The 27,688-nt window shown below is 43.3% G+C and overlaps 1 protein-coding gene across 2 annotated transcripts in view; it reads left to right on the top strand.

The window, feature by feature from the left end:
- The window catches only part of casd1 (CAS1 domain containing 1), a 51,572-nt gene extending 29,526 nt beyond the window's left edge, over positions 1 to 22,046 (top strand). For both annotated transcript variants that reach the window (XM_022255957.2, XM_022255964.2), the window contains exons 4-21: positions 831 to 875; positions 2,092 to 2,151; positions 2,659 to 2,755; positions 3,787 to 3,858; positions 4,450 to 4,540; positions 5,240 to 5,345; positions 5,929 to 6,056; positions 6,534 to 6,782; positions 6,984 to 7,092; positions 7,665 to 7,754; positions 8,767 to 8,886; positions 9,260 to 9,416; positions 16,136 to 16,215; positions 16,695 to 16,799; positions 17,986 to 18,126; positions 19,129 to 19,206; positions 19,998 to 20,090; positions 20,508 to 22,046. In XM_022255957.2, the coding sequence (XP_022111649.2) occupies positions 831 to 875; positions 2,092 to 2,151; positions 2,659 to 2,755; positions 3,787 to 3,858; positions 4,450 to 4,540; positions 5,240 to 5,345; positions 5,929 to 6,056; positions 6,534 to 6,782; positions 6,984 to 7,092; positions 7,665 to 7,754; positions 8,767 to 8,886; positions 9,260 to 9,416; positions 16,136 to 16,215; positions 16,695 to 16,799; positions 17,986 to 18,126; positions 19,129 to 19,206; positions 19,998 to 20,090; positions 20,508 to 20,759 (2,073 nt within the window). In that variant the 3' untranslated portion in view covers positions 20,760 to 22,046. The remainder of the gene's footprint in view (positions 1 to 830; positions 876 to 2,091; positions 2,152 to 2,658; positions 2,756 to 3,786; positions 3,859 to 4,449; positions 4,541 to 5,239; positions 5,346 to 5,928; positions 6,057 to 6,533; positions 6,783 to 6,983; positions 7,093 to 7,664; positions 7,755 to 8,766; positions 8,887 to 9,259; positions 9,417 to 16,135; positions 16,216 to 16,694; positions 16,800 to 17,985; positions 18,127 to 19,128; positions 19,207 to 19,997; positions 20,091 to 20,507) is intronic.
- Positions 22,047 to 27,688: the final 5,642 nt, after the last annotated feature.

The raw sequence follows: 27,688 nt of genomic DNA, 5'->3' as shown, positions 1-27,688 counted from the left end.
GGAGAACTGAAACTGTTAGATAGAAAGGCATGCCAACAATTCTTGGAACAATCTGTCATTCAGGTTTTAGCTCCAGTAAAGTACTGACAGTAATTACATGTAAGTGACCCTTGACCCGACAATTACATGTAACTCCATCACAAGATTACAAAACCAGTTGTTAAATTTGATCATTCGAAGTATAGTGCAGTAAACATGTACCTTATGTCCTTTAAAAGAATTGAAAGCATTAATAGAAGGCACATGTACAAGTGCAGTACCTGTATATGTTGATTGCATCTCATAAATGTCAGGATTTTTGGAAAGAGATATCCACCCACCCACCCAAAAAAAGGCAGAAAGGGTATACTACTGAGAATGAAGCAAGTGGAATCCTAGACATATGTTTGCTTGGTTGTTATATGTCAGAAAATAGAATCATATCACCATGGAGAATGGGAACAATGCCAGACCTGCTGTTCCCTGAGTACTATTGATTACAAGTGACTGTGTATAATTGCACAGTTTCATTTGTCAATCATGCCACAAGTGCAGGACCAGTGACGATGCAGATACAGGACGAATAACATGTATTTGCATTGGAGTTTTGCCCGTCTCTGTGTGTGATTCGGCTGTGTTTAATTATATAGAAATGTGTACTCTTCACACTTTTTATGCTTCACATACGAGTATTTTTCACTCGTATTCGTATTTTGATCATTTTTGTACAGGGTCTGGTCATTGTTATACAATGTATCACAAAAGAACCAGGGTTCTTGAATAGTTGTCAGTGTTCAGATGTTGAATTCTGCCTAGTTCAAGGGCTTTTGTCTTTCTTTTTTCATTTGCAGCATGAAAACCTACAACACACTAACTCAGTCACGGGTGCCACAATAGTAAGTTACATGTATTACTAATGAAAATGAACAACCTTGAAAATTGTATTCTGTTTACATGAGGCCACCGTACCGGTAGTTTTCAGATGGATTAAATTTTGTGTCTCTTTTATTTCCTGTGTCAGGTTTGGTTTCTTTCTCTTTTGTTTTTTTCATTGTATCATTGCACTGCATGTACAATGTACAGTAAGTGAAAGTTTATACATACATGTATGCTTTCAGTTTCTGACAAGTAAATGTTACAGATGACAGTTGGGTCATGTTACCATGGCATCATCAGCAGTCTCGTGATACCAACTTCAAGGTGCAATTTTCAAAGACCCTTATCAACATAACGGCAGTACATACACGTACATCCAATCAGATTGAAAGCAAGCACAATTGAAGCTACGGTCCATTTAAGGATAGGGTATAGGTAAAATAGCAACATTCATGTTGAGACATTCACACTGGTATTAGTACATGTATGTCATTTGGAATGACCTTTAAGGCACACTCTTCAAAAGCTGTGACATACACATGTACATGTACAATGTATCTGCAGGACTACAGTGGTTCACGCCCAGTCAGACTGAAAGCTGCGATTATACATCCATGGACAGAGACGTTTTTATAACAGCAATATCATATTGATGTGGTCTTGTGTCACATGACCCTAACCTCACAGGCGCTTTCTTCAGAGGCCAGTATCTACATGTACATTTACATTGCCTTATGAGATTGAAAGTATTCTCGTTTATAAACAAGGAAGTGTTACAGATGTATTTGGTCATGTGCTCATGTGTCATATGACACTGCCTTTAAAATGCACTTCAAAGAACAATGAAGAAGGACTCAGCAGGTCAGATTCGGTTCATAATAAATGTCATTTTGCACCAGAGGTTCATGCATTAAAATCTGCTGTTGTCCTGGTATCTTCCGTCCCAAACATTTAAAATGAACGACAAACTGTCATCTTCATCACACTTTAAGTCATACCCCTTCGTAATTGAGCAAATGTATACAATTACAGAATTCTCCACATTTTTCTTGGTTGTGTGACATTCATTTGAAACATCAGGCTGATAGCGTGACACTGGTTGGCATGATTTGGGTTTCCTAATACAGATTGACTGTTGACTCTACAAGAGGAGATTTGTCATTAGAAGGACTAGTACAGGTAGTATTTTTCCTATCGTGACAACATGTAACCTCTGATTTCTCCTTTTCATTCCAGGAATTCCTTTGGCAGCCAGAAATGAATGACTCGTTAGTTAAAGAGTACTCTGCTAAAGTAGTAAGTTGGCACCTTCTGACCTTGCCATAGTTGCAGATCAACTGACATGTTGTTTATTCTATCAATTTACTTCTATAGCCTTCATACCTGAGCTAAGGTTGGGCATAAATCAAAAAACACCAACACTTGTATTTATTGCTAGGCTGTGGGCATTGATCATGATGCTCTGTGTTCACATTGCATAAGGAAGGTATTTACAGTGAAAAGTTTCAAATTCATACCACATGGTGTTGGACCCACGACATTTGGCCAGGCAAATGTCAACAAAACTTTAGTTTGTTTGCCCAGACTGCTATTTAGGGAATTCTATGTGTACATAGATCATTTTTTAATCGACATCTCACAGGTGCATGCAAAGTGGAGCTTTAGCACAAAAATATCATGCATTATTTATGTACATACATGCATATCTTTGCCTTCCACCAAATATATAGGAGAGGGCATGTTCCAATCATTATCTACTGATACAGCCTGTCTGTCTATTTATAAACCTTGTTTTCTTTCTAGTCTGCCTCTGCAAAGCCTGTACTTGTTGTCCTGGGAGTGGCAACATGGACCATTAAACTTCACAACGCTGCTCTGGAGGCGTGGCAGCAGTATAGAGGTACAAATCACTGTCCAATTATCTTGTTAACTCATAAACCAATCATGCTGCAGGGCGCTGTGGGTCACAACGCTGGAATTGTCTTTTTGCTCAGAAATGTGAGAGATTGGGCTGTCAGTGCCGTTAGAGTAATGCCAAAGGAAAACAATCCAGGTGGTAGGCTGATGTAGTGATCCTCTCCTGGTTTAGTTCTTCCAACTTCCAGCCAGAGTCTTGAACTTCATGGAGAGTTGGTCTTTACCTTAATTGTTGAGATAGTCAACTGCTATTACTCTCCAGAGCTGATTTCATGAAACTGGCTGTAACTTTGAATCATGCGTAAGCCTTGCATCATAAATTTATGCTGCACAATATAGCTGCACAATATACTTAAGTTCCATTTCCAGAAATTTTGCGTACCTGCGCACAGTCTTAAATTAAAGTTCTTGGACGAAGACAAAAACAGCTTTAACAACTGCTTTTCATTTCCAATATAATAACAATCATCAGACGCCATTTTGGAAAAGTTTTTGTCTTTTCTTCATCGGAACCGGACAGAAAATCTCACAGTTCGGTCACAGCCAAACAAGTTTTTCATTACCTCCTACAACAAAGTTTTATGTTTCTCAAATAAGCCTTGTTAAGTTCAACAATAATGAGGCTTAATTAACCAAACACAGTAAGTCAAATCATTCATTTTCAATTTGTTTGGTGCTTCTTATGCCACCTAAAGTGACTGCATAAGTTACCCCACAATTTGTTGCATAAGTTGTGGACTTACGCAGTGAGTAAGTTTCGGGAAATCTGTCTTAAGTTGTTGCACAGCTTACGCAATAAAATGTGGCGCAAGTGGAGTAACGTTATAGGGTAAAGTTTTGTGAAATTGACTGCAGGCTTTTCCTCCCACCATAAAGAGTAATTCCTGTCCCTTTTCATCTTGGTTCAAAGCTGGGAAAACAACACTCAAAGAGTTATCTGGATACCCAGAACCGAGGAGAAATAAGGGAACACATGTTAAGATATCCAGTTTCTTTTCCACTCTTTTTGTTTAGTGAACATGACACAGCTGTTGCCAGCATTGCTTCAGACAGAGAAGGGAACAAAAGTGGTGTGGATGATGCAAGGTAACATTTACATATGTACATACATGGACAAGTAACCTCCAGCAGTATGGGTTAATTCTGTGGTTTTGCTGTGAACCATCTGTACACATCTGTGAAGCATTCATCTTTTCTGTATGTCTTGCCTTACTACAGCTTTTCACACAGCTTATACCGACTTAATATCTGTTCATATTAACTAAGCTTGTGTTTGAGCGTGCCTTGTTGAATGGTTTTCCGTGTGTCATTTTGTGTGTTTTTTGCCTTCAGTTGTGGCTGGCTGGCTGAGGTTTCATTGTCAGCTTGTCTGTGATTTCTTGGGATCTGTAGTACTGTTTATTGAATTACATCTTTGTGGTTATGACTCTTGTTATTTTGTTAATACAATTGTCCTGGAGTACGACTTATTCTTTGTTTCTTGAAAAGTTATGAATGTTTTTGTTTCATGTGACATTGAGAGAAAATTATGCGTACATGTATCTTTTTTCTTCTTTCTTCTTTCTTTCTTGTATCTTCTTTCTGAAATTTCAAGTGACATGAATGAAAAGACCCAAGATTGTTAAATGCAGAGAAGATTCCTATGACCTTTTAGTGCTAATTTCTTGTCTGCTGCAGCACCGGTTCAGGAGTCATTGCTCAGTTCAAGTCGTAGAATGATCAGTAACAAGCAGCTAGATCTCTACAATACTGCGGCAGCAGATGTCTTGTAAGTCAGACTCCACAATCTTATTACAACAGCACTGTGCACTGCTGGTGTATCACTGTGTTTACTGTAACGCACTACTGGGATAAAAAGGACGGCATCGGTGTACACACTGCTATCATAAACATATCAATATGATTATCCCAATTTCCAAAAGGTAGTTGTTTTGTGTACTCGTTATTTTAAATTTTGTGAAGACTTACATGTATCTGCCACGAAGAAACTGTAAGATTGCACCTTTCACTTCTTGTGATCAAATGGAACACATCCATTTGCTGTTTCCCCTTCTTTGCTTTTGTTGTAGAGCAACTTCTCGATTTCAGAGTGCATTCCAAGTTAGACCTTTTCCTTCTGTTGTTAAACTATACAACTAGTGTTTTCTATCTCAAAGTGGTATAGTGCATTTTGATACAGTGATTGATAACACAGGGGAATCTCAATCATGAAAGAGAGAATGGGGGCATTCATTAGGTCCTTAATCTCAGATGCATACATATATATTGAGAAGTCACAACATTTTTGTGTACATTCTGATGAAAAATTGGGTGCCCCTTCCTCCTGCCGTACATGCATGAACAATTGCATGAGCTCATACTGACTCTTGTACCTTTATTAATTGGCCATAGTGTACCTTGAGATTCACAGTGACACTACCCAGAATAATTTCCACCTCAAATCTTAGTATTTGTTGGTTATCCATAGAGCTAATTCAGGTGTGTACCTGTGGTATTCAGCAATAGAAGTTTCCAATAAATCAGAGGCAGGCACAATGGATGGAATACACCTGAACAGTGAGGCACTTCACACTGTAAGTAATCGTAATCATCATTATTGAATAGGTCTGAGAATACCTGCCGGCAGCATCTTGTAAAAAGTTTTCTCTACCTAGAACTGGACTGAGTAATCATGATTATTGCCAGACGACACCTTCAACTTTCCCAACTCTCTGAAATCTTTGTTTGTACTGCAAAATAATAGCTAACCATTTCACAGAACATGCTGGGAAAAGTTGAGGATAGTGAATATTATGTAATCTTTTTTAGGAGAATTTTGTACAATTGAAGCGTTTTTCAAAGATCTGGTACAGATGATCAGCATATAAAGAATGACAAGGTCAAGTGGAAGTTTTCCAGCACAGGTCAGTTTGACATCTTGAACCAGAGACCCATTTCACAGAACTGCCAAAATGCATGCAGAGAAAGTTGCAGGCAAATGGGCCACTCTGAGGAAATAAGCTGCCAGCAATAGGCATCCAACAGCATTGTGGGTGGTTTTTTGTGTGCCTAGCAACCTTGTAGGCCCCTAGTTGCAGATTTCATGAGACAATCTTGTCTTTAAGCAACGAAATGAAATCAGATATAAGATGCTTGCTGTGTTCTTCTTTCCTACAGGATACACAACTCTTACTCAACTTGGTGTGTAATTCTAAAACTCGTTCACCGGACACATCATGCTGTACTGGTGAAAGCTTTGTTCCTAACCTGCTACAGATGCTGACTTTCTGTTTCTTCATCTCGTGGTAAGTTGTAACTTGAGCACTTTGTGAAGAACTGAGTGGGATTGAGGAGAACGCTGAAAATGCTCAACACAAATATGCAGTGGCGCTGTTTGGAAACGGTATGGCAGCACAGGGCCTATCTATGCAAGTCAAGTTGAAGTGTTCACTTTAATGAATCAAAATGTTTCTCACATCATAATATCGGATCAAAAGCACGTACACAGGTTGTGACAAATTTCCACGGACATTTCAGGGTGGATGCTAAAAACAAATCACTCCACAAAGAAATGGTTGTCTTTGATAGCAATTCATAATGTTACTTCTGTTGAAGTGATCCAAGGTTCAGTTTTTCACCTCTTATCTCCAGTGGCTCAGGTCAGATGTCATCAAAATTCCTCTTTGCATTTATAGTGAATGGATCTAAATGGGTGTCCTGTGCAGTAGTGCAGAAACTAACATACTTTCATCTGATGTTGTCTATCAATCTTCAACCTGCAGTGGTGTAATTTCTGTGGGCCTTAGAGCACGTTTAAGACACATCGCCACCCAACCTGTCCCCGAACCTGCCTCCGTTAATGCAGCAAATCTCCACAATCATGTCCAGCCATCGCAAGAGGGCACCGTGTGCAGAGACCCTGAGTCTAGTAACACTGCACAGAAAGCCAGCGATCTTGTGCAGGTGCATAAATTAACCAGCTCCTTGGCAAAGTTTGGAATCATCCTGCTGTATTTCTTCCTAGCTGACAGGTAAAAGTTGTGATAGCATGTTGGATACTATATTTCTGCGTAGCCAAACTTTTTTGCGGGATGGGGGGTGGGGAGTAAAGTATTATTATGTCCTTTTCTCTTTCAAAAAATAAACACTGATTTGGAACTGTAAATTTTTTTACTTATCCACTTAGGTCTTTTTTCGTTTTGTGTCTTTTTTTTGTTTTATTTCTCTTTTAGGACGGATTTCCTCTACAAAGAGCAGAAGTTCTTCACCTACAAATCTTTCTTTATTCCACTGGTATATGTCCTTGTTCTTGGATTGTTCTTTGTTAAAAAAGTTTCCAAGGTGAGTCATCAGCTGAGAATGTTGTAAATTTGTGCTTTTTTTACCCTAACTACCCCAAACCTGCCATACTCCAACAGCAGGTTTTATTAGGTTTTGGCAGGTTTGGTACTTTACCTGATGAGCTTGTTACATTTTGTTGGACTTGGTATCAAAAGCCCAGGGTGATGATGTTGGATTCTGTGTGAGTTGGAACACACATGGCTCATGGTGTGCAGCGTCTGGCTTGCTGTACCAAGTGTTGGACTATGCTTGATTTTGTCAGGTTTGGTACCACTTCAGTGCAAGTCATCCTATACTGCATAGACCCATCCATACCATATCACTCAAACTCCAACAGGCTCATTCTGTTGGAGTTTATCAGGTTTGGTACAGTGACCTGCATGTACAAGTACATAGACAAGTACATGAACCTGTGAAGTTCAGTATGCTTTCTAGTGCAAGAGCCTGGGGGTAAGGTTAAAGTGTACCTCTAAAGATGTGTTATTGCTGATATGGATGCATCGCTATCTTAGTTTCCTCATTTTCCTACTATGTACCGGTGACAATGGATATTTTTCTGTCTTGTTTGCTAGCCGGTTGTACTGAATGTCCCTCAGACCACAGAATGGAAAGGATGGATGCAGTTAGCAATCCTGATATATCACATCACAGGAGCTAGCAGGGTAAAAAACAACCTATAGATTATGACCTTGTGGTCACATGCATATTTGGTAGAGTCTGGGTGGACAAAGTCTGTGGAGGTTTTTCTTGCCTATGAGTCAATGGATAAGAATACTTTCGATGCTCATTAAAATGAATATTGGTACATTTACAATCTCACCCGACAAATCTGGTAAGGTGTTGAGTGATTTTCTGAAAACTAACTTGTATTGCTTACTTCAGTGTGCAGCCCTTCAAATCTTTCCAAGGAAACTAAACAGTTGTCAGGTATGTCTGCCACAGTGTCTTCAGACACAATGAGTAAGATTTAATCGTAAGTAAGCCATATAGACACATGCCTAAGAGTACGTTGGTGGGTTTTTTTTGCGCATTTCATTATTCACTTTTAACCACTCCCTGCCAGGGATTCCGGATCCGGAAATGTCTGCTTTATATGCGTGGCCAGGGTCTCCGAACTCGGTCTGTTTACAAAGTGTTTTTTGGACAAAGAGAATAGGGCCTTGTAACAAAAGACCAGGCTGCTGGGAATTACCGACATTTTTTCACTCTCAAAAGTGGAGATAAACCAGCCTTTTTTTGAAACAGTATACCACGGTTTGGGGCATTTAGAGCGAGCGGATTACCATTGGGGAAAAAATTGCTCCACCACCGCAGCGATGAGCCACACAGCACCGCTGCATGCTAATCTGGCCGCTATTGAAAAGAGGTCAGCAGCACACTGAGTTAGGTTCATGAACAAAAGAATGTTATATAACACCGCAAAATCTGGACTCACTAGAGGGGCCACCAGACAATCCTTCACATGTTTTGTAAGTGTCCAGTAAATGAAGATAGGAATATTAAAAGAATTTTGAAAACAGAAACAACGTGATAAATATCCCAGCCCAGTATCATCAACATTGATAACTGCCCACTGGAAGTGGTTAATTGTGATTCACACTTTCTTGTTTCAACTCTCACCAGCATCACTGAGTTTTACCGTAACTGTATTTTACTCTCTGTTTTTTTTTACAGAAAATTCCAATCTACATGCATATCAGGATTCTGGTGGCCAGCTATCTGTTTCAGACTGCTTATGGTCAATTCACTGCCAGCTGGGACAAACAGAAATTCGGTTTAGTGAGAGTGTGTCAGGTAAATCTGTAGAAAGGAATGCATATGTACATGGAACGGTCACTGCACTTATTAGAAGTCAAGAGATTTTCACAATTCTAGAATCAAATTGATTAGATACTTATTACTAATATCATTTGTTGTGAAGCACAAAGTTAAAGGTGGTTTCTTGAAATATTGAAACTGATGTAAATGAATTATTTGAAGTGACTTTCTTTAAAATTAAATAATCAATTTAGTCAGATCTTTTATATTTCAACAGCTGAGTTGCTAACATTTATAGACTCAGAAACATGGTCATGAAGAACTGTAAATTGTAGCAATACTAAACATGCATGGATAAGCTAAGAATTTCATTCGTGTCTTGCTAAAAGTGTTATCTTTTTTCCTGCAGGTTTTGTTCAGGCAGAATTTGTTAGTAGTCTCACTGTGTTTGGTCATGAATAGACCGTATCAGTTCTACTACTTTGTGCCTCTGGTGTCCTTCTGGTATCTACTTATTTACACGACCATGGCATTACCTCCAAGAGTCACACAGGAGTCAGCATCAGGTTAGTCACTGGACTAAACATCAGACCAAAGTTTGGCCGATTAACTGATCACAGCAGTACCTGTATTTCTTAAGGTTGTTAGGCAGAAAAATACCTAGTAAATTGATGCACTGAGTGACAGCCAAAAACTTGTCACTGGCTGTATACTATACATGGGCCTTGCAAGGTGCCTTCCCCCCCCAAAAAAAAAAAATTGAAAAAGCAAGAGATGGAGAAAAGGAGAAATCTGTTGAAGATTGGAATCAATCCCACTTCCACTGATAACGGTCAGTTTGGTGCTGATGAGTGATTTGGCTCCCCCTTCCACTGTTGACAGTTGATCAGTTTGGTGCTGATGAGTGATTTGGCTCCCAGTTCCACTGTTGACAGTTGATCAGTTTGGTGCTGATGAGTGATTTGGCTCCCCCTTCCACTGTTGACAGTTGATCAGTTTGGTACTAATGAGTGATGTGGCTCCCAGTTCCACTGATAACGGTTGATCAGTTTGGTACTGATGAGTGATTTGACTCCCCCTTCCACTGTTGACAGTTGATCAGTTTGGTACTAATGAGTGATGTGGCTCCCAGTTCCACTGTTGACGGTTGATCAGTTTGGTACTGATGAGTGATGTGGCTCCCCCTTCCACTGTTGACGGTTGATCAGTTTGGTGCTGATGAGTGATGTGGCTCCCAGTTCCACTGTTGACGGTTGATCAGTTTGGTACTGATGAGTGATTTGGCTCCCCCTTCCACTGTTGACGGTTGATCAGTTTGGTGCTGATGAGTGATTTGGCTCCCCCTTCCACTGTTGACAGTTGATCAGTTTGGTGTTGATGAGTGATTTGGCTCCCAGTTCCACTGTTGACAGTTGATCAGTTTGGTGCTGATGAGTGATGCGGCTCCCAGTTCCACTGTTGACAGTTGATCAGTTTGGTGTTGATGAGTGATTTGGCTCCCCCTTCCACTGTTGACAGTTGATCAGTTTGGTACTGATGAGTGATTTGACTCCCCCTTCCATTGTTGACAGTTGATCAGTTTGGTGTTGATGAGTGATTTGGCTCCCAGTTCCATTGTTGACAGTTGATCAGTTTGTTGCTGATGAGTGATTTGACTCCCCCTTCCACTGTTGACGGTTGATCAGTTTGGTGCTGATGAGTGATTTGGCTCCCCCTTCCACTGTTGACAGTTGATTATTTTGGTACTAATGAGTGATGCGGCTCCCAGTTCCACTGTTGACAGTTGATCAGTTTGGTGCTGATGAGTGATTTGGCTCCCCCTTCCCCTGTTGACAGTTGATCATTTTGGTACTGATGAGTGATGCGGCTCCCAGTTCCACTGTTGACAGTTGATCAGTTTGGTACTGATGAGTGATTTGGCTCCCCCTTCCACTGTTGACAGTTGATCAGTTTGGTGTTGATGAGTGATTTGGCTCCCAGTTCCATTGTTGACAGTTGATCAGTTTGTTGCTGATGAGTGATTTGGCTCCCCCTTCTACTGATAACGGTTGATCAGTTTGGTGTTGATGAGTGATTTGGCTCCCCCTTCCACTGTTGACAGTTGATCAGTTTGGTGCTGATGAGTGATGCGGCTCCCAGTTCCACTGTTGACAGTTGATCAGTTTGGTACTGATGAGTGATTTGGCTCCCCCTTCCACTGTTGACAGTTGATCAGCTTGGTGTTGATGAGTGATTTGGCTCCCAGTTCCACTGTTGACATTTGATCAGTTTGTTGCTGATGAGTGATTTGGCTCCCCCTTCCACTGATAACGGTTGATCAGTTTGGTGTTGATGAGTGATTTGGCTCCCCCTTCCACTGTTGACAGTTGATCAGTTTGGTACTGATGAGTGATTTGACTCCCCCTTCCACTGTTGACAGTTGATCAGTTTGGTACTGATGAGTGATTTGGCTCCCAGTTCCACTGTTGACAGTTGATCAGTTTGGTACTGATGAGTGATGTGACTCCCCCTTCCATTGTTGACAGTTGATCAGTTTGGTGTTGATGAGTGATTTGGCTCCCCCTTCCACTGTTGACAGTTGATCAGTTTGGTACTAATGAGTGATGTGGCTCCCAGTTCCACTGATAACGGTTGATCAGTTTGGTACTGATGAGTGATTTGACTCCCCCTTCCACTGTTGACAGTTGATCAGTTTGGTGTTAATGAGTGATGTGGCTCCCAGTTCCACTGTTTACGGTTGATCAGTTTGGTACTGATGAGTGATTTGACTCCCCCTTCCACTGTTGACGGTTGATCAGTTTGGTGCTGATGAGTGATTTGGCTCCCAGTTCCATTGTTGACAGTTGATCAGTTTGGTACTGATGAGTGATTTGACTCCCCCTTCCACTGTTGACGGTTGATCAGTTTGGTGCTGATGAGTGATTTGGCTCCCCCTTCCACTGTTGACAGTTGATTATTTTGGTACTAATGAGTGATGCGGCTCCCAGTTCCACTGTTGACAGTTGATCAGTTTGGTGCTGATGAGTGATTTGGCTCCCCCTTCCACTGTTGACAGTTGATCATTTTGGTACTGATGAGTGATGCGGCTCCCAGTTCCACTGTTGACAGTTGATCAGTTTGGTACTGATGAGTGATTTGGCTCCCCCTTCCACTGTTGACAGTTGATCAGTTTGGTGTTGATGAGTGATTTGGCTCCCAGTTCCACTGTTGACAGTTGATCAGTTTGTTGCTGATGAGTGATTTGGCTCCCCCTTCCACTGATAACGGTTGATCAGTTTGGTGTTGATGAGTGATTTGGCTCCCCCTTCCACTGTTGACAGTTGATCAGTTTGGTGCTGATGAGTGATGCGGCTCCCAGTTCCACTGTTGACAGTTGATCAGTTTGGTACTGATGAGTGATTTGGCTCCCCCTTCCACTGTTGACAGTTGATCAGCTTGGTGTTGATGAGTGATTTGGCTCCCAGTTCCACTGTTGACAGTTGATCAGTTTGTTGCTGATGAGTGATTTGGCTCCCCCTTCCACTGATAACGGTTGATCAGTTTGGTGTTGATGAGTGATTTGGCTCCCCCTTCCACTGTTGACAGTTGATCAGTTTGGTACTGATGAGTGATTTGACTCCCCCTTCCACTGTTGACAGTTGATCAGTTTGGTACTGATGAGTGATTTGGCTCCCAGTTCCACTGTTGACAGTTGATCAGTTTGGTACTGATGAGTGATGTGACTCCCCCTTCCATTGTTGACAGTTGATCAGTTTGGTGTTGATGAGTGATTTGGCTCCCCCTTCCACTGTTGACAGTTGATCAGTTTGGTACTAATGAGTGATGTGGCTCCCAGTTCCACTGATAACGGTTGATCAGTTTGGTACTGATGAGTGATTTGACTCCCCCTTCCACTGTTGACAGTTGATCAGTTTGGTGTTAATGAGTGATGTGGCTCCCAGTTCCACTGTTTACGGTTGATCAGTTTGGTACTGATGAGTGATTTGACTCCCCCTTCCACTGTTGACGGTTGATCAGTTTGGTGCTGATGAGTGATTTGGCTCCCAGTTCCATTGTTGACAGTTGATCAGTTTGTTGCTGATGAGTGATTTGACTCCCCCTTCCACTGTTGACGGTTGATCAGTTTGGTGCTGATGAGTGATTTGGCTCCCCCTTCCACTGTTGACAGTTGATCATTTTGGTACTAATGAGTGATGCGGCTCCCAGTTCCACTGTTGACAGTTGATCAGTTTGGTGCTGATGTGTGATTTGGCTCTCCCTTCCACTGTTGACAGTTGATCATTTTGGTACTGATGAGTGATGCGGCTCCCAGTTCCACTGTTGACAGTTGATCAGTTTGGTACTGATGAGTGATTTGGCTCCCCCTTCCACTGTTGACAGTTGATCAGTTTGGTGTTGATGAGTGATTTGGCTCCCCCTTCCACTGTTGACAGTTGATCAGTTTGTTGCTGATGAGTGATTTGGCTCCCCCTTCTACTGATAACGGTTGATCAGTTTGGTGCTGATGAGTGATTTGGCTCCCCCTTCCACTGTTGACAGTTGATCATTTTGGTACTAATGAGTGATGCGGCTCCCAGTTCCACTGTTGACAGTTGATCAGTTTGGTGCTGATGAGTGATTTGGCTCCCCCTTACACTGTTGACAGTTGATCATTTTGGTACTAATGAGTGATGCGGCTCCCAGTTCCACTGTTGACAGTTGATCAGTTTGGTGCTGATGAGTGATTTGGCTCCCCCTTCCACTGTTGACAGTTGATCAGTTTGGTGCTGATGAGTGATGTGGCTCCCCCTTCCATTGTTGACAGTTGATCAGTTTGGTGTTGATGAGTGATTTGGCTTCCCTTCCATTGTTGACAGTTGATCATTTTGGTACTGATGAGTGATTTGGCTCCCCCTTCCACTGTTGACGGTTGATCAGTTTGGTGCTGATGAGTGATTTGGCTTCCCTTCCATTGTTGACAGTTGATCAGTTTGGTGTTGATGAGTGATTTGGCTCCCCCTTCCACTGTTGACAGTTGATCAGTTTGGTGTTGATGAGTGATTTGGCTCCCCCTTCCATTGTTGACGGTTGATCAGTTTGGTGCTGATGAGTGATTTGGCTTCCCTTCCATTGTTGACAGTTGATCAGTTTGGTGTTGATGAGTGATTTGGCTCCCCCTTCCACTGTTGACAGTTGATCAGTTTGGTGCTGATGAGTGATGTGGCTCCCCCTTCCATTGTTGACAGTTGATCAGTTTGGTACTGATGAGTGATGTGGCTCCCAGTTCCACTGATAACGGTTGATCAGTTTCGTGCTGATGAGTGATTTGGCTCCCCCTTCCATTGTTGACAGTTGATCAGTTTGGTACTGATGAGTGATGTGGCTCCCAGTTCCACTGTTGACGGTTGATCAGTTTGGTGCTGATGAGTGATTTGGCTCCCCCTTCCACTGTTGACGGTTGATCAGTTTGGTACTAATGAGTGATGTGGCTCCCAGTTCCACTGTTGACAGTTGATCAGTTTGGTGCTGATGAGTGATTTGGCTCCCCCTTCCATTGTTGACAGTTGATCAGTTTGGTACTAATGAGTGATGTGGCTCCTAGTTCCACTGTTGACGGTTGATCAGTTTGGTGCTGATGAGTGATTTGGCTTCCCTTCCATTGTTGACAGTTGATCAGTTTGGTGTTGATGAGTGATTTGGCTCCCCCTTCCACTGTTGACAGTTGATCAGTTTGGTGTTGATGAGTGATTTGGCTCCCCCTTCCACTGTTGACGGTTGATCAGTTTGGTACTGATGAGTGATTTGGCTCCCCCTTCCACTGTTGACAGTTGATCAGTTTGGTGCTGATGAGTGATTTGGCTCCCCCTTCCACTGTTGACAGTTGATCAGTTTGGTGCTGATGAGTGATTTGGCTCCCCCTTCCACTGTTGACAGTTGATCAGTTTGGTACTGATGAGTGATGTGGCTCCCAGTTCCACTGTTGACGGTTGATCAGTTTGGTGCTGATGAGTGATTTGGCTCCCCCTTCCACTGTTGACGGTTGATCAGTTTGGTGCTGATGAGTGATTTGGCTCCCCCTTCCACTGTTGACGGTTGATCAGTTTGGTGCTGATGAGTGATTTGGCTCCCCCTTCCACTGTTGACGGTTGATCAGTTTGGTGCTGATGAGTGATTTGGCTCCCCTTTCTACTGTTGACAGTTGATCAGTTTGGTGTTGATGAGTGATTTGGCTCCCCCTTCCACTGTTGACAGTTGATCAGTTTGGTGCTGATGAGTGATTTGGCTCCCCCTTCCACTGTTGACAGTTGATCAGTTTGGTGCTGATGAGTGATTTGGCTCCCCCTTCCACTGTTGACAGTTGATCAGTTTGGTGTTGATGAGTGATTTGGCTCCCCTTTCCATTGTTGACGGTTGATCAGTTTGGTGTTGATGAGTGATTTGGCTTCCCTTTCCATTGTTGACAGTTGATCAGTTTGGTGCTGATGAGTAATTCGGCTCCCCTTCCCCGCCTAAAAAGTCCTGGTAACACCCTTTAGATTACTTGGTTGGTAACCTGTCTTTGTTCACCAAAGTGTTTGACAATTCCGAGGAAACGCATGAGGAAATATGCTGAAGTGAATGTTTGAAATAAATTTGATATATTCCAAAGGGTACACATACAGCAACATTGGTATAGGTCATTCATCCAATCATATCTACTGTATCTTACAGTTTGCACTAAATTTCATATTCTTTCATACATGTAGATATATACTCCCCACCCCACCCCTTCCCCTGCATACACATACTGACACACCTTAGTTGGACAGACTGCACACATAAATGTGGTGAATAGTAATTATCATGGTGACAAATGCGCTATGGGCACAATTTCTCCCCCCCCCTTGACCTGGTCCTGAATTTCCTAAACAGAAGAAATTATCCCCTTGACATCTGCGCTAGTGTACAAACACTGTCAGTATTGGACGTCCTATTGTGTTGTCTATAATCAGACTTTCTCTCTGAAGGATTCCCTCAGACTTTGTACATGATTTCCAATTGGAGACCCTCACCTAGTTTCTGATGTACTTAACTGTATTGCACAGTGTCCTTACCTGCACAGATTCCTGTGTTAAAGTTACATGCTGGGCATGTACGCATACCTTTTAACGTAGTAAGGAAAAAAAGGCAGAGAAATCGCAGTTTCTAAATTTGAATAACAAATTCCTTGAATATGCATGTACCTCCTCATGTTGCACCAGATGACATAACCCGAGAATTCCTCGTCAATATTCAACTCCTATCACTGATTTGTGTTTCTTCACAGCTCATCCATCTCATTATGTTTACATGTTACTGAAGATTGGAGTTTTCTTCACTATTTGTGTGACCGTGTCAATGTCTGAAGTGAGTAAAGTCTGGGGAAAGAAATACATTCATTGGTTTGCTTTGGTTGGGTGGGTTCTCGGTCTTATTGTAACTTCCACAGCATTTACTGATATTGTAAACAAACCTAAGTAAAACCTGAAAAACCTAACACCTCAGAAACCCAAGGCCGTGATTCTCCTGCTTAATTTCCAAATTCGGTCATCAACTCCAAGCCCCGAATAAAGTAAAAGTTGCCGACAATGCAGTTTTGCAACCTCTAAAATACCAATCAGTTGGACTTTAACATACATGTATATTGAGTTATTAGGGTAAAAGGTGAAATTTACTCAATCTTAACGGTTCATTTGTAGCTTTTGTTTCTTAGTACTGCTCTTGGAAATATCTCATTCTTTGTACTGTGTCATTTTTTAAATTTTAAAATATGTCTAATTTCTAAACAGTGTTTGTTGTGTTCAATTAACCAGTGTCTCAACTTTGCCTATTAATTTGTCTTTCAGATTTTCTTCAATTCGTTGTTCAATTGGTGGCCAATAAACACGTTGTTTTATTGGCCTGGCCAAAGTCTGCATGAGTGGTGGTTCCGTTGGCGGTTAGACAGATTTGTAAGTATCATCTTCATCCAGCATATTTCTCTCCCATGTCACTGTAGAAAGAACACAGCAGTGACTTTCATGAAAATTATATTTGACTGTAAGCTAGCAGCTCAAATAAATTAATTGGATTTAAGGTACCTCTGCGGTTGCTGCATTAGGCCATGGTCTAAACTTGGCCTGCTAAGCACACTTTTTTAGCTAACAGAGCTTGTCAGTTTCACACTTAAGGAGTAGCTACTCAAAAACAGCCAAGGGAGTTCTAACCATGTGGCTAGAATGTTTTAATGAAAGCCTCAGCTGGGGAAGTCTGTGTGTACATGGAAGCATCAGCCACGAAATATTACGGCAGTTAGCAGAATGTTTCTGCTGATTACTAACCAAATCCATGCAGTTGCCCCTAATTGAAGAGAAACAAACATCTTATATCAGTTCCACTAAGGGCTAACAAAACCCGGTCAAATCTGGACAAAATTTAAAGATAATATAATCTAGGCGATAGAAATAGGCTTCTCCCTGCTGTCATTGGGTAGTCGGGCGATAGAAATAGGCTTCTCCCTGCTGTCATTGGGTAGTCCTCAGAGGAAGAGGCTCATAACATTTCAAGGAGACTCTGTACCATTGTTCGATTCTCCTTACTCAGTGACTGGCTTTATGTAGGTAAGTTGAGATTAGTCAAATCACATCTCTAGGGTTCCATTGCTTCAGAAGTCCTTCATGCTGCTGTGAATGCTTCTTTGCTGCTTTTGTCTTTTCATTAAATTTTTTATTTCTTACCAGCATGACCAGCGCTGTTTGTCATGTCATGTTGGACCGTAACTGGTGGGATTGGGTCCAGTTTTAAATGGAAAATATGAAAACTTTGTTTAAAAGTTACTGAAGTCACTCAGTATTTGCTGTGTAATTTTCAACTATACTCCTGCCAGGTTTCTCCAACATCCCAAATACCTTACATTCCAACTTAAAAACTTGTTTTTTGCAATGGTAACTATATACTTATTGGAGCAGATTTCAGATAACTGAATTTGCACCTGTTGCTATGTGACACTGGAGCAAGAACAAACATCCAATCCTCAGAGACAAAAGAGGCAGCACTGAATTGATGTTCCTGGTAGTCACAGATTAGAGTATATAGATAGCAATTAAGCTTGTACTTAAACAGAGTTTTAGTGGAAGTGTTCTTATTATTGTCTTGCAGATCATAATTTATGGTATGCTGTTTGCCATGGGCTACATCCATCTACGTGTAACCAACAGGCTAAATGATAGCCACTCAGACAATCTGTTCTCTACAGCTTGGACTGTTGTCAGTAACATCGTTGGGTTTATTTTTATTGCAGTAAGTAGAACGTTGGCTCTGGTCTGTAGTCTGTCGTGATTGGTTTGGTTCTCTGCCTTAAAAATTCAAAAATTCATATCCGCTTTTCCTGAATGCCTAAACCCCATCGAGTGACTGTCTGGTGGTTACTGTAATCTGACACACAACATCTATTGATGCCCGAGTATTTCAGCCAGGCCTGCCGCCTTGTAAAGAGAGCCCAGATTGTGTGGCGTTACATAAGTTTCTTTTGTTCCCAAAACTGGCATAATTGCACTGCTGGCGTCTTTTCAATAGGGGCCAGATTAACTTGCAGCGGTATTGTATCACTCATCACTGGAGTGCTAAAGTGCTTCTGTTCCCGGTGGTAATCCGCTCTCGCTGAATGTCACAAACAGTGGTATAATCTTTCAAAACAAGGATGGATTTCCTCTGCTATTGACAACTGAAAAAATGTTAGCAATTCCTAGCAGCTCGGTCTTTTATTCCAAGTACAGTCTTTTGTTACAAGGCCCAGCTCTTCTGTCCCATTTTAGGCACCCTGGCTAAGCGTACAAAACCCAAGGTACCCAAAATGTTCCAAGGTTCATATGATAATATCCTCTAGCTTTAACACATTTAATTTAATAAATAAGGGAGCCATAATTGCCTTGCGCCGTTTCCAAGAACTGCAACAATGTTTATTTTATTTGCATTGTGACCTTCATCGCAATTCTAAGCTGTGCAGAGCACATTTGAACTGCAGCCATGATAACACAGCGGCTATTTTGGAGAATGCCATTCTTTAACTTACTGGTTGAGTTGTTACTGTGTGGCCGTCTTTCAGATTTGAGTTAAGTTTTACTATTCAACTCAATGTGTGTGTTTAACTAGCTTCCACAAGTCACGTAGGCTGAACCTTGGGCCCTTTCATCCCGCTTGTATGACACATCATACACATATAATTGTCCCGGGGTCAGGGTTGTTCCGCGTAAACTAATCCAAGACACCCTATATTATCATTTCTTTCTTTTTGTTTACTAGATATACACCGTCCATTCTTTTATGTGTAGCAGCAAGCCAGATTGTAATGAAGTGCATACCTTCATCAGTGCATTGCCGGTAAGATTTAAATGATAAAAACAGAGTTTTTGTGTGGGCAACGAATGATATCAATACAAGCTTAATGGGGAAAAATAGTCAACTTTTAAGACACATAATGCTGACTATTTGTTTTGAAATTATGTTTACTATACGTGTATTCTAGATGTCATACAAACATTTTGAGGCTTTCCAGTAATGTTTAAGATACCTTTTTGATTTTCGATTTACATTTTTCCTCAATTTTTGGCTGTTTAGCCAACTTTGTCCTTATGAGGTCAGACAAATTGTATCTCAACTTAATGTTCATAGTGTGTGCTTCAATTGAAATATTCGGAGACATTTATTATGGTTCAAAATATTAATATTTCTGAAAAATCGTTTTTTGAACATTTACTTTTTACCCCCATCATTCAAAAATACTTCAGAAGGTGGTCCATTACGACTGTGAGATGTCACAAAAAATACAGAAAGTGGCGCTAAATATTGGGATTGGAGTATGTAAATTTTTCATTTTTTTGTAAATATAAATATGAATCATATATACATCTCTGGGTGTTTTTATTTGACGCATACACCATGTACATTAAGTAGAGATCCATCTTGCCTGTCCTCATGAAAAGAAAAGTTGGTAGGAATGAGTGATTTTGTGAAATTTGAGGAAAACTGTTTTGTTCTACCAGGTGTATGTCAATTTTTTGCCCGAACTGTATGTATGAACAATTTCTGATGCCGAGATTCATGTATTCTGACGTTTAATAATATTGTTAAGCTGTAAATGTTACAGAGATTTGTGGTCTTGTTCTCAACAGATAACAGGTTTAGTGATTCTAAGGAATAGCTCTGGTTCCTTACGGACGCGGTACAGCACTTTCTTTGCCTGGTTCGGAACAATATCCCTGGAGGTAAGTCTTGTCTATTTTTTGTTTAATTATCTTCCTGCCTCTGTTAAAAAGCCAATTTGATCTACTTGACCTCAGAAGTCATTGGTCACTCACAGAAATTCAATAAACCATGGGATAGGGTTTCAGAGCCAATGAAATTTCATATGGCACGGAAAAATAGGATACGTTCTAAGAGAAACTTTGAGATTTGAAACTTATTTGAATATATGTTAAGTATTTGAAAAATGTTGACTAGTAAAACTGAATTGGAAATTATGCATCATATTCAAATTACGAAAAATCACAAGGGAGATAAATGCGCGGTAGAAATATCTCAGACATACTTCTATCAGTGGAGGTTGTTTTAAAAAAAGGATATCGTTAAGTTGTTCTGTTGTTAAATTAAAAAGTTGCTTCTCCTGAACTTTTTCCTGGCAGCTGTTTATCAGTCAGTATCACATCTGGCTGGCTCAAGACACCAAGGGAATCTTAGTTCTCATCCCAGGCCATCCAAGTCTTAATCTTCTCGTCTCAACGTTCATCTTCATCTTCATTGCTCACGAGATTTCTTGTTTGACTGCCGAGATCAGTAAATGTGTTGTATCCGAGGACTACGCAACCACAAGGAATCGCTGTCTTGCATTTCTGGTCTTCCTGGGATTGCTGTTAGCATATTCCACGTATGGTTGAGCTCCAGCATTCATTCTCATATTCATCATTAGTACTTAGACTAAATAGGTTAAGTTTGGAAGCACTCAAGTTACATTGTATATGTGTATTGCCACATAGAGTGTAAAATTACAGGGTGTGAGTGAAAGGAGCAGTTTGGTGCTGTGTCAGTTTGAATCTTTTTAGATTATCCACTGTATATGTATGTACATGTAAGTGTTTTGTCTACTAAATAACATTACCATAATTTAATTTGGATGAGTTCTGTCTTAGTTGATGCAAATTTCTGTGGTAAAAATTACGCAGTTTTATTAAGGACTACCTGAAATTATAATCAGCTCACAGGTTGTCGTTTATAAAACATGAATTTGTAGATATTTGGACTTTTAAGTGAATTCCCTGAAATTTAGCATGATTAGGAATTGATTACTGATTCATGACAATGTTAAGGAACCAAGATTTAATAGAACAAAGTACACTAGCTTGCCATTTGTACAGGTCAGGACAATTTGATACATATACCTGTGCCAAAGTCTTGAAATTTAATGCCCATGCTGTTGCCAGAAAGATCAATATTCTTTTTTTATTCATGACCCAATACAATGACTATACCAAAAAAGTGGAATTGTGTAAGTTTGCATTATGATATATGTAATGGAAGCAGTTTGAAAACTATTCTTCAGATGGTGGTCAGACACACTTTACTGTTTTTGAAGATGAATTGAGAGCATTTGACCATTTAGGAGCGTTCATATTGTAACGTTTTAATGGTAAGAGTCATCACAAATGGATTGGGACGTATGGGTCAAAAGGGATGGGAGAACGGGTGAGTTCGTAGGATGGTTTGGTTGGGGGTGGAGACAGGAATCTTCCGAATGCTGTGTGGAACCAGAGATTTAGATGAGTACAGTTGTGACCAAAGATCGTATAGCGCCGCGTTGCAGCGCAAGATGGAGAACTTCACCACAAATACACGTAAAACGTTGTAATCGCATAAGCGCCATTTGAGCAGGCGATACGCCTGCGCAATGCACATTACTGCATAGGCGCAGGCACCGTGGCAGGCACGTCCACCTGGTGAGCCTGCACCGAAGCATTACCGTAAACCACGCAGGCATATTGCTTGCTCAAATGGTGCCCGTGGTAATTACACCTTTTGGGCAGAATTATCCATCTTGCGCCTTCGGCGCTGTACGATCTTTGGTTGTGACAATTAGTGGGGTAGTTGACGACCAGGTGGTTTCTGTGTAGCGCCCTTTATTGTAAACAAATAACCAGTCAATAAAAGTCTCTCGTAACGATGTTAAACATCAATGTCTTATTTTACTGCATTGATTTACCTGTTCTCAATGGTTTATTATTATTATTATTGTAGCGAAATAGTGGGGTGGTTAGAGCGCCCTCTTTAATTATTTGCAGTTAAGCATTTATATCCCATAATCATAACCCGCGCATGGGTATATAAGGAATGCGCGCGAGCTACTCGCGGTCTTTCCTGTCTTTCTGTTGTTCGGTCATATTTGTGCGTGACGAGTTCGTACTGCTGCTTGGTTTGGCTGTCAGAGCAGAACGCTGTGCTGGAGAGTGATTACTGGGCACTAGGTTAGTGCTGACTTTATTCAGTTATTGTAATTAGTCCTGATAAGCACTCACATCTCTTTTATGGTCATCTTTTATGTAATTCAGCAGGAAACAGTGCAAGTCAAGACGTAGGTGGTGTAAACCATTTGCAAATCCACAAGCAGCCTAATTAGGAGTTGCCTATTTAGGAGTCTCCTGTTTAAGAGAGTGCCAATATTAAAATAATCAACCAATCAAATTTGAAGCCAACCAGAGTCTTTATTGAGTTCGTCCAGGAAATCCCCCAGTACCAGTAACCCACGGTACCGGCCCCCTTTCTGCCAGCCCCCAAGACCAGACCCGTGGGTGCAACTTGTTAGGCTTCGGCGCCTGGCGGTAGACTGCCTCCAAACGGACCTGCCCCCCTGGTCGCCTCTACAGCCGCTCGTCGGGTCGACCAAAGGCACGCCCGAGGCTCCGTCGCTGGAGACCGCTACAAATGGTGTCAGAAGTGGGATTGGCGCCGAAGCATTGTTAACACACCTACGTAGGCGACACACCTGGCTTGATGATATGGCAGAGGATTTGCTAATCGATTTTGAGGGCGAGCTGGTCACGTGCGCAGCTGAGAGCAGTCAGGGGGAGAGCCTAAAGTTATCAAGTACCCCTGCCGGGCAGCTGGACCACCAAATTGCATTGTTAGAGGCGGAGCTTCACCTTCTTAGGCTTCGTCGACAGACGACAACAGATAATGGACATACCTTGGCCATTGTTGGTGACAACGAGAACATGGCGCTACCCCTACCTACCACATCAACACCGGTAAGAGCAAGGCCGACCCCCAAACCACGAACAGGAAAACCCAAGTTAGTTGCAGCATCTGTGCCTTGTGATGCAACAGGACACTCTGAAATACAACCCCAGGCTGAGAAAAATCGGCCAGCCAACGAAGTTGTGGAATCTGCAGCAGCGGAAACGAGCACAAGCAGAGAGCCGAAGGGAGAAACGGCACCGGAGGTGTCAAGAAACTCGTCTGTACGTGAGGATGGGGTCCTCCTAGATAGGAGCATCAACAAAGAGGAAAGTACGAGCGTTACCTTGAAGCGACCAAATATCGTCCCCGACAGGTTCAACGGGAAGACACCATGGAGGGATTACCGCCGCCATTTTGAGGCGTGTAGGTTGACCAACAACTGGTCGGATTCACAGGCAGGTGCATTCCTAGCCGCAAGCCTGCAGGGACCGGCACTGAAGATGTTGGGGAGTGGTAGCACCGAGGGAAGTCCGCCGCCCTACACCAAGCTGGTCGACCAGTTGGAGAAAAGGTTTGGACCGGGCCAGTTGGCGGAAAATCATTTAATGGAGTTGAGGCACCGACATCAAGGAGCCAAGGAGAGCCTACAGGAACTAGGGCAGGCGATCAAGGAGTTGTCAGAACTGGCGTACCCCGAACTCCCGGAGGAAGGCCGAGATCGCCTAGCTAGGGGACATTTTGCAGACGCAATTGAAAACCAGGCGATCAGAGAGGGAATTTTCCGGGTGCGACCCACAACGTTGGAAGAAGCTGTGAGGGCTGCACTTGCAACGGAGAGTTTTCTGAAGATTGAAGAACACAGGGAAGGCAAAAGAACGAAATATGCCAGAGTGCTCGATAGTGACACTGAGCGCGCCCTACAGGAAATGAAAAAGGAAATGATGGATGGTTACAAGCGCCTAGAGAACCAGATCCTTAGAAGTCATAGGGAAATCAGTGAGCTAAGAGGAGAAAGGCGTAACCAAGGGAATTGTAACTCGCGCTCAGCGCCGGAGAGCACCGGGATTCCGTTCGGCAACAACAATGGAAGTGGAGAGATTCCTTTAGGCGATTTGACGTGCTATAGGTGTAGGCAGAAAGGGCACATCGCCAGAAATTGTAGGCAGTCGACCGGGCAGAAGAGGCAGAACACGGGAAACGAAGTACAGCTGCCCCAGGGGCCCGTGGTGCGGCTGGAGGAAAAGCAGGGCCAGTAGGTGACAGCATCTCTTCACAAGAAACTCGTAGCAATTCGGAGCCGAGACACCTTCCCGTACCTTCCAAGTCGACTGTTGCACAAAGTGGATTATTTGTTCCGGCAGAAGTTAGGGGAAGAGGTGTACAACTACTGGTTGATACAGGTGCGACCGATACGGTGCTTAATTCGGGATTATTCTTCGAAATTCCGGCCAGTAAAAGACCTAGGCTCGAGAGCAATGAGACACGTGTGAAAACAGCGAGCGGTGGGCTGCTGAGAACTATCGGCAGCGCCTACGTAGACATCCGGGTGGGAAAGATCACCTACCATGTTAATGCGGTATTTGGGGACATTGGACCACTAGAGGGAATCCTTGGGATGGATTTCTTACTGCGGACGCAGGGGAGCTTAGATTTTCACACCCTGGAACTGAAAATTGGAGACGAAAAAATAAAGTGCACCGACACCAAGGGAGGGCGATTTTGTGCCAGGATAATTGTCGCAAAAACAGCCGAAATACCGCCGGGCCATGAGGCGATTGTGCAAGGGTACATGGCAGGAGGTATCAAGGCGACTGGTTTAGGCGTCGTCGAGCCAGCCGAACAGAGTGAGTTGGCAGACAAAGGTGTGATTGTGGCCCGACTGTTGGTGAATGCTGGAGGAGACGTAGTGCCCATCAGAGTCTTCAATCCTGGACGGAGACTGTGTGTGGTGAAGCGGGGTGCTATGGCAGGCTTTCTCACCTCAGTAGGCGAAGAAGACATAGAATTGCCAGAGAGAACCCTACCTAGGGCGGAGACCAACGAGGAAGTCCCATCACATCTTACCGACTTGTACAACCGGAGCAAAGACGGAGTGGAGCCGCAACATCACCATCGAATTGCAAAGCTTCTGCGTGACTACCAGGATGTGTTCTCCACAGGGAGCACGGACATTGGACGTACTGATGTCGTCCGACATTCAATCAATACTGCAGATGCTCCACCAAGACGAGAAAGACCACGGCGGTATCCTAGACAGGAGCAAGAGGAGATAGATCGGCAGGTGCAGGAGATGCTCCGTGACAACATCATCGAGCCATCGGACAGTCCCTGGGCCTCTAACGTGGTCTTAGTAAAGAAGAAGGATGGTAGCAAGCGGTTTTGCGTTGATTACCGTCGACTCAACGCGGTGACCATAAAAGACTCCTATCCCATCCCCCGCATCGATGACTCCCTCGACGCGTTGTCGGGTTCGAGGTGGTTCTCCACCTTGGACCTGGCATCGGGGTATTGGCAAGTGGAGCTAGATAACGATGCCAAGAACAAGTCAGCTTTTGTAGTGAGAGGTGGTTTGTACTCATGGCGTGTAATGCCCTTTGGGCTTTGCAACGCCCCATCCACATTCGAAAGATTGATGGAACGGGTTCTCGCAGGGCTTCATTGGGAGACACTCCTAGTGTACTTAGACGACATCATTGTTTTTGCAGACACAGTGGAGGAAGAGCTGAGTCGCCTGCAGACAGTGTTTTGGAGACTGCGAGAAGCTGGGCTGAAGCTCAAACCAAAAAAGTGTGAGCTGTTCAAACAGCGTGTATTGTACCTTGGCCATGTGGTTACGGGCGAAGGAGTCTCGACTGATCCTGAGAAGGTGAAGGCAGTCAAAGAGTGGCCAACTCCTCAGTCTGTGAGAGACGTGCAGAGCTTCCTCGGTCTCGCGTCATACTATAGACGGTTTATCAAGAGTTTTGCAGACATCGCCCGACCCCTCCATCGCCTTACTGAGAAGGGCCGAGAGTTCGAATGGACGGCAGAAGCTGAAGGCGCATTTTGTGAGTTGAAGAGGCGCCTACAGGAATCACCTATTCTTGCTTACCCTGATCCATACGCGGACTATGTCCTAGACACAGATGCAAGCGATGTGAGTATAGGGGCCGTGCTGTCCCAGGTGAAGGATGGAGATGAGCGGGTGATTGCGTACGCCAGCAGGGCATTGAGCAAGCAGGAACGCAATTATTGCGTAACCCGAAAGGAGCTACTCGCTGTGGTTGTCTTTCTGAAGCAGTTCCGGCAATACATCTACGGGAAAAGGATCACAGTAAGAACCGACCACGGTGCGCTGAAGTGGCTTACGAATTTTCGCGAGCCACAAGGTCAAGTGGCCCGTTGGCTGCAGGTAATAGGGGAACATGACCTGAACATCGTCCATCGAGCTGGCCGTTCACATGGGAACGCGGATGGCCTATCTAGGAGACCATGTGGGCAGTGTGGCCGTGAAGAGGAGATGACTGGGAGTGACGACCGTGGTGAGTCATGCAGCACCCGCATGTCTGAGGAAGCCGGCGTCAGGGTTATAACGGCGGCGCCTACCATTACAAAGGAACGGTGGAGGGAAGCTCAACTGCAAGACCCTTCCATAAAATGGGTACTCCATGAGAAGGAGAAAGCCGTGGCAAGGCCAGATCAAGAGGATCTTTCAGCATGTTCGCCTACAGCCAAGGTCTATTGGTTAACCTGGGAGCAGTTGGAGATCAGAGAGGGGTACCTAAACAGGCGCTGGGAGTCCGACGATGGACGACAGGTGAAGTGGAAGCCGATAGTTCCCGTGGCACTTCGCCCGGAGATAATCACGGAACTACACAGTGGAAAGACAAGTGGGCACCTAGGCCAGAGGAAGACATTGGAGAGAATTCGTCAGAGGTTTTACTGGGCTGGTATGGCAGCAGAGGTGAGATCTGCAGTCCGACGATGCAGTGTGTGTGCTAGTAAAAAGTCTCCAGCGAGGAAAAGTAGAGCCCCACTGCAGCAACGTCTGGTTGGCGCGCCGATGGAGCGCATTGCTGTTGACATGGTTGGTCCTCTTCCAAAGAGCGATAGGGGGAATAAGTATATCCTCGTAGTTGGCGACTACTTTAGTAAGTGGATGGAGGCTTATCCCGTCGCAGACGAGAAGGCAACTACGGTGGCGGAAACACTGGTCAGCGAGTTCCTGTGTAGGTTCGGAGTTCCTGCCGAGTTACATTCGGATCAGGGCAGGAACTTTGAGTCGCAAGTATTCTCGGAGATGTGTACCTTACTTGGGATAGAAAAGACACGCACCACGCCGTATAATCCCAAGTCCGACGGCCTAATTGAACGCTTCAACAGGACTCTGTTGACCATGATCTCAACCATGATTGAGCCCCACAGGCGTCAGAAAGACTGGGATACGAAATTGCCGTTTGCGACCTTCGCCTACCGAGCTACACCGCAAGAATCGACCGGGGAAACGCCCAATATGCTCATGTTGGGGAGGGAGGTGTACCTACCCATCGACTTGGCTGCTGGAACGGCAACGACAGACAACAGGAACCCGGAGGCCGTGCAGACGGACTATGCACTCAATCTCAGGGAGGACATTCAGGCGGCTTATAATCGGGCG

Source organism: Acanthaster planci, linkage group LG03, assembly GCF_054643075.1.
Source record: "Acanthaster planci isolate LZ-2023a linkage group LG03, COTS_SCS, whole genome shotgun sequence".
NCBI classification, from domain to species: Eukaryota; Metazoa; Echinodermata; class Asteroidea; order Valvatida; family Acanthasteridae; genus Acanthaster; species Acanthaster planci.
Note: the sequence above shows the minus strand (reverse complement) of the source record. Positions and strands in the feature narration are given on the sequence as shown.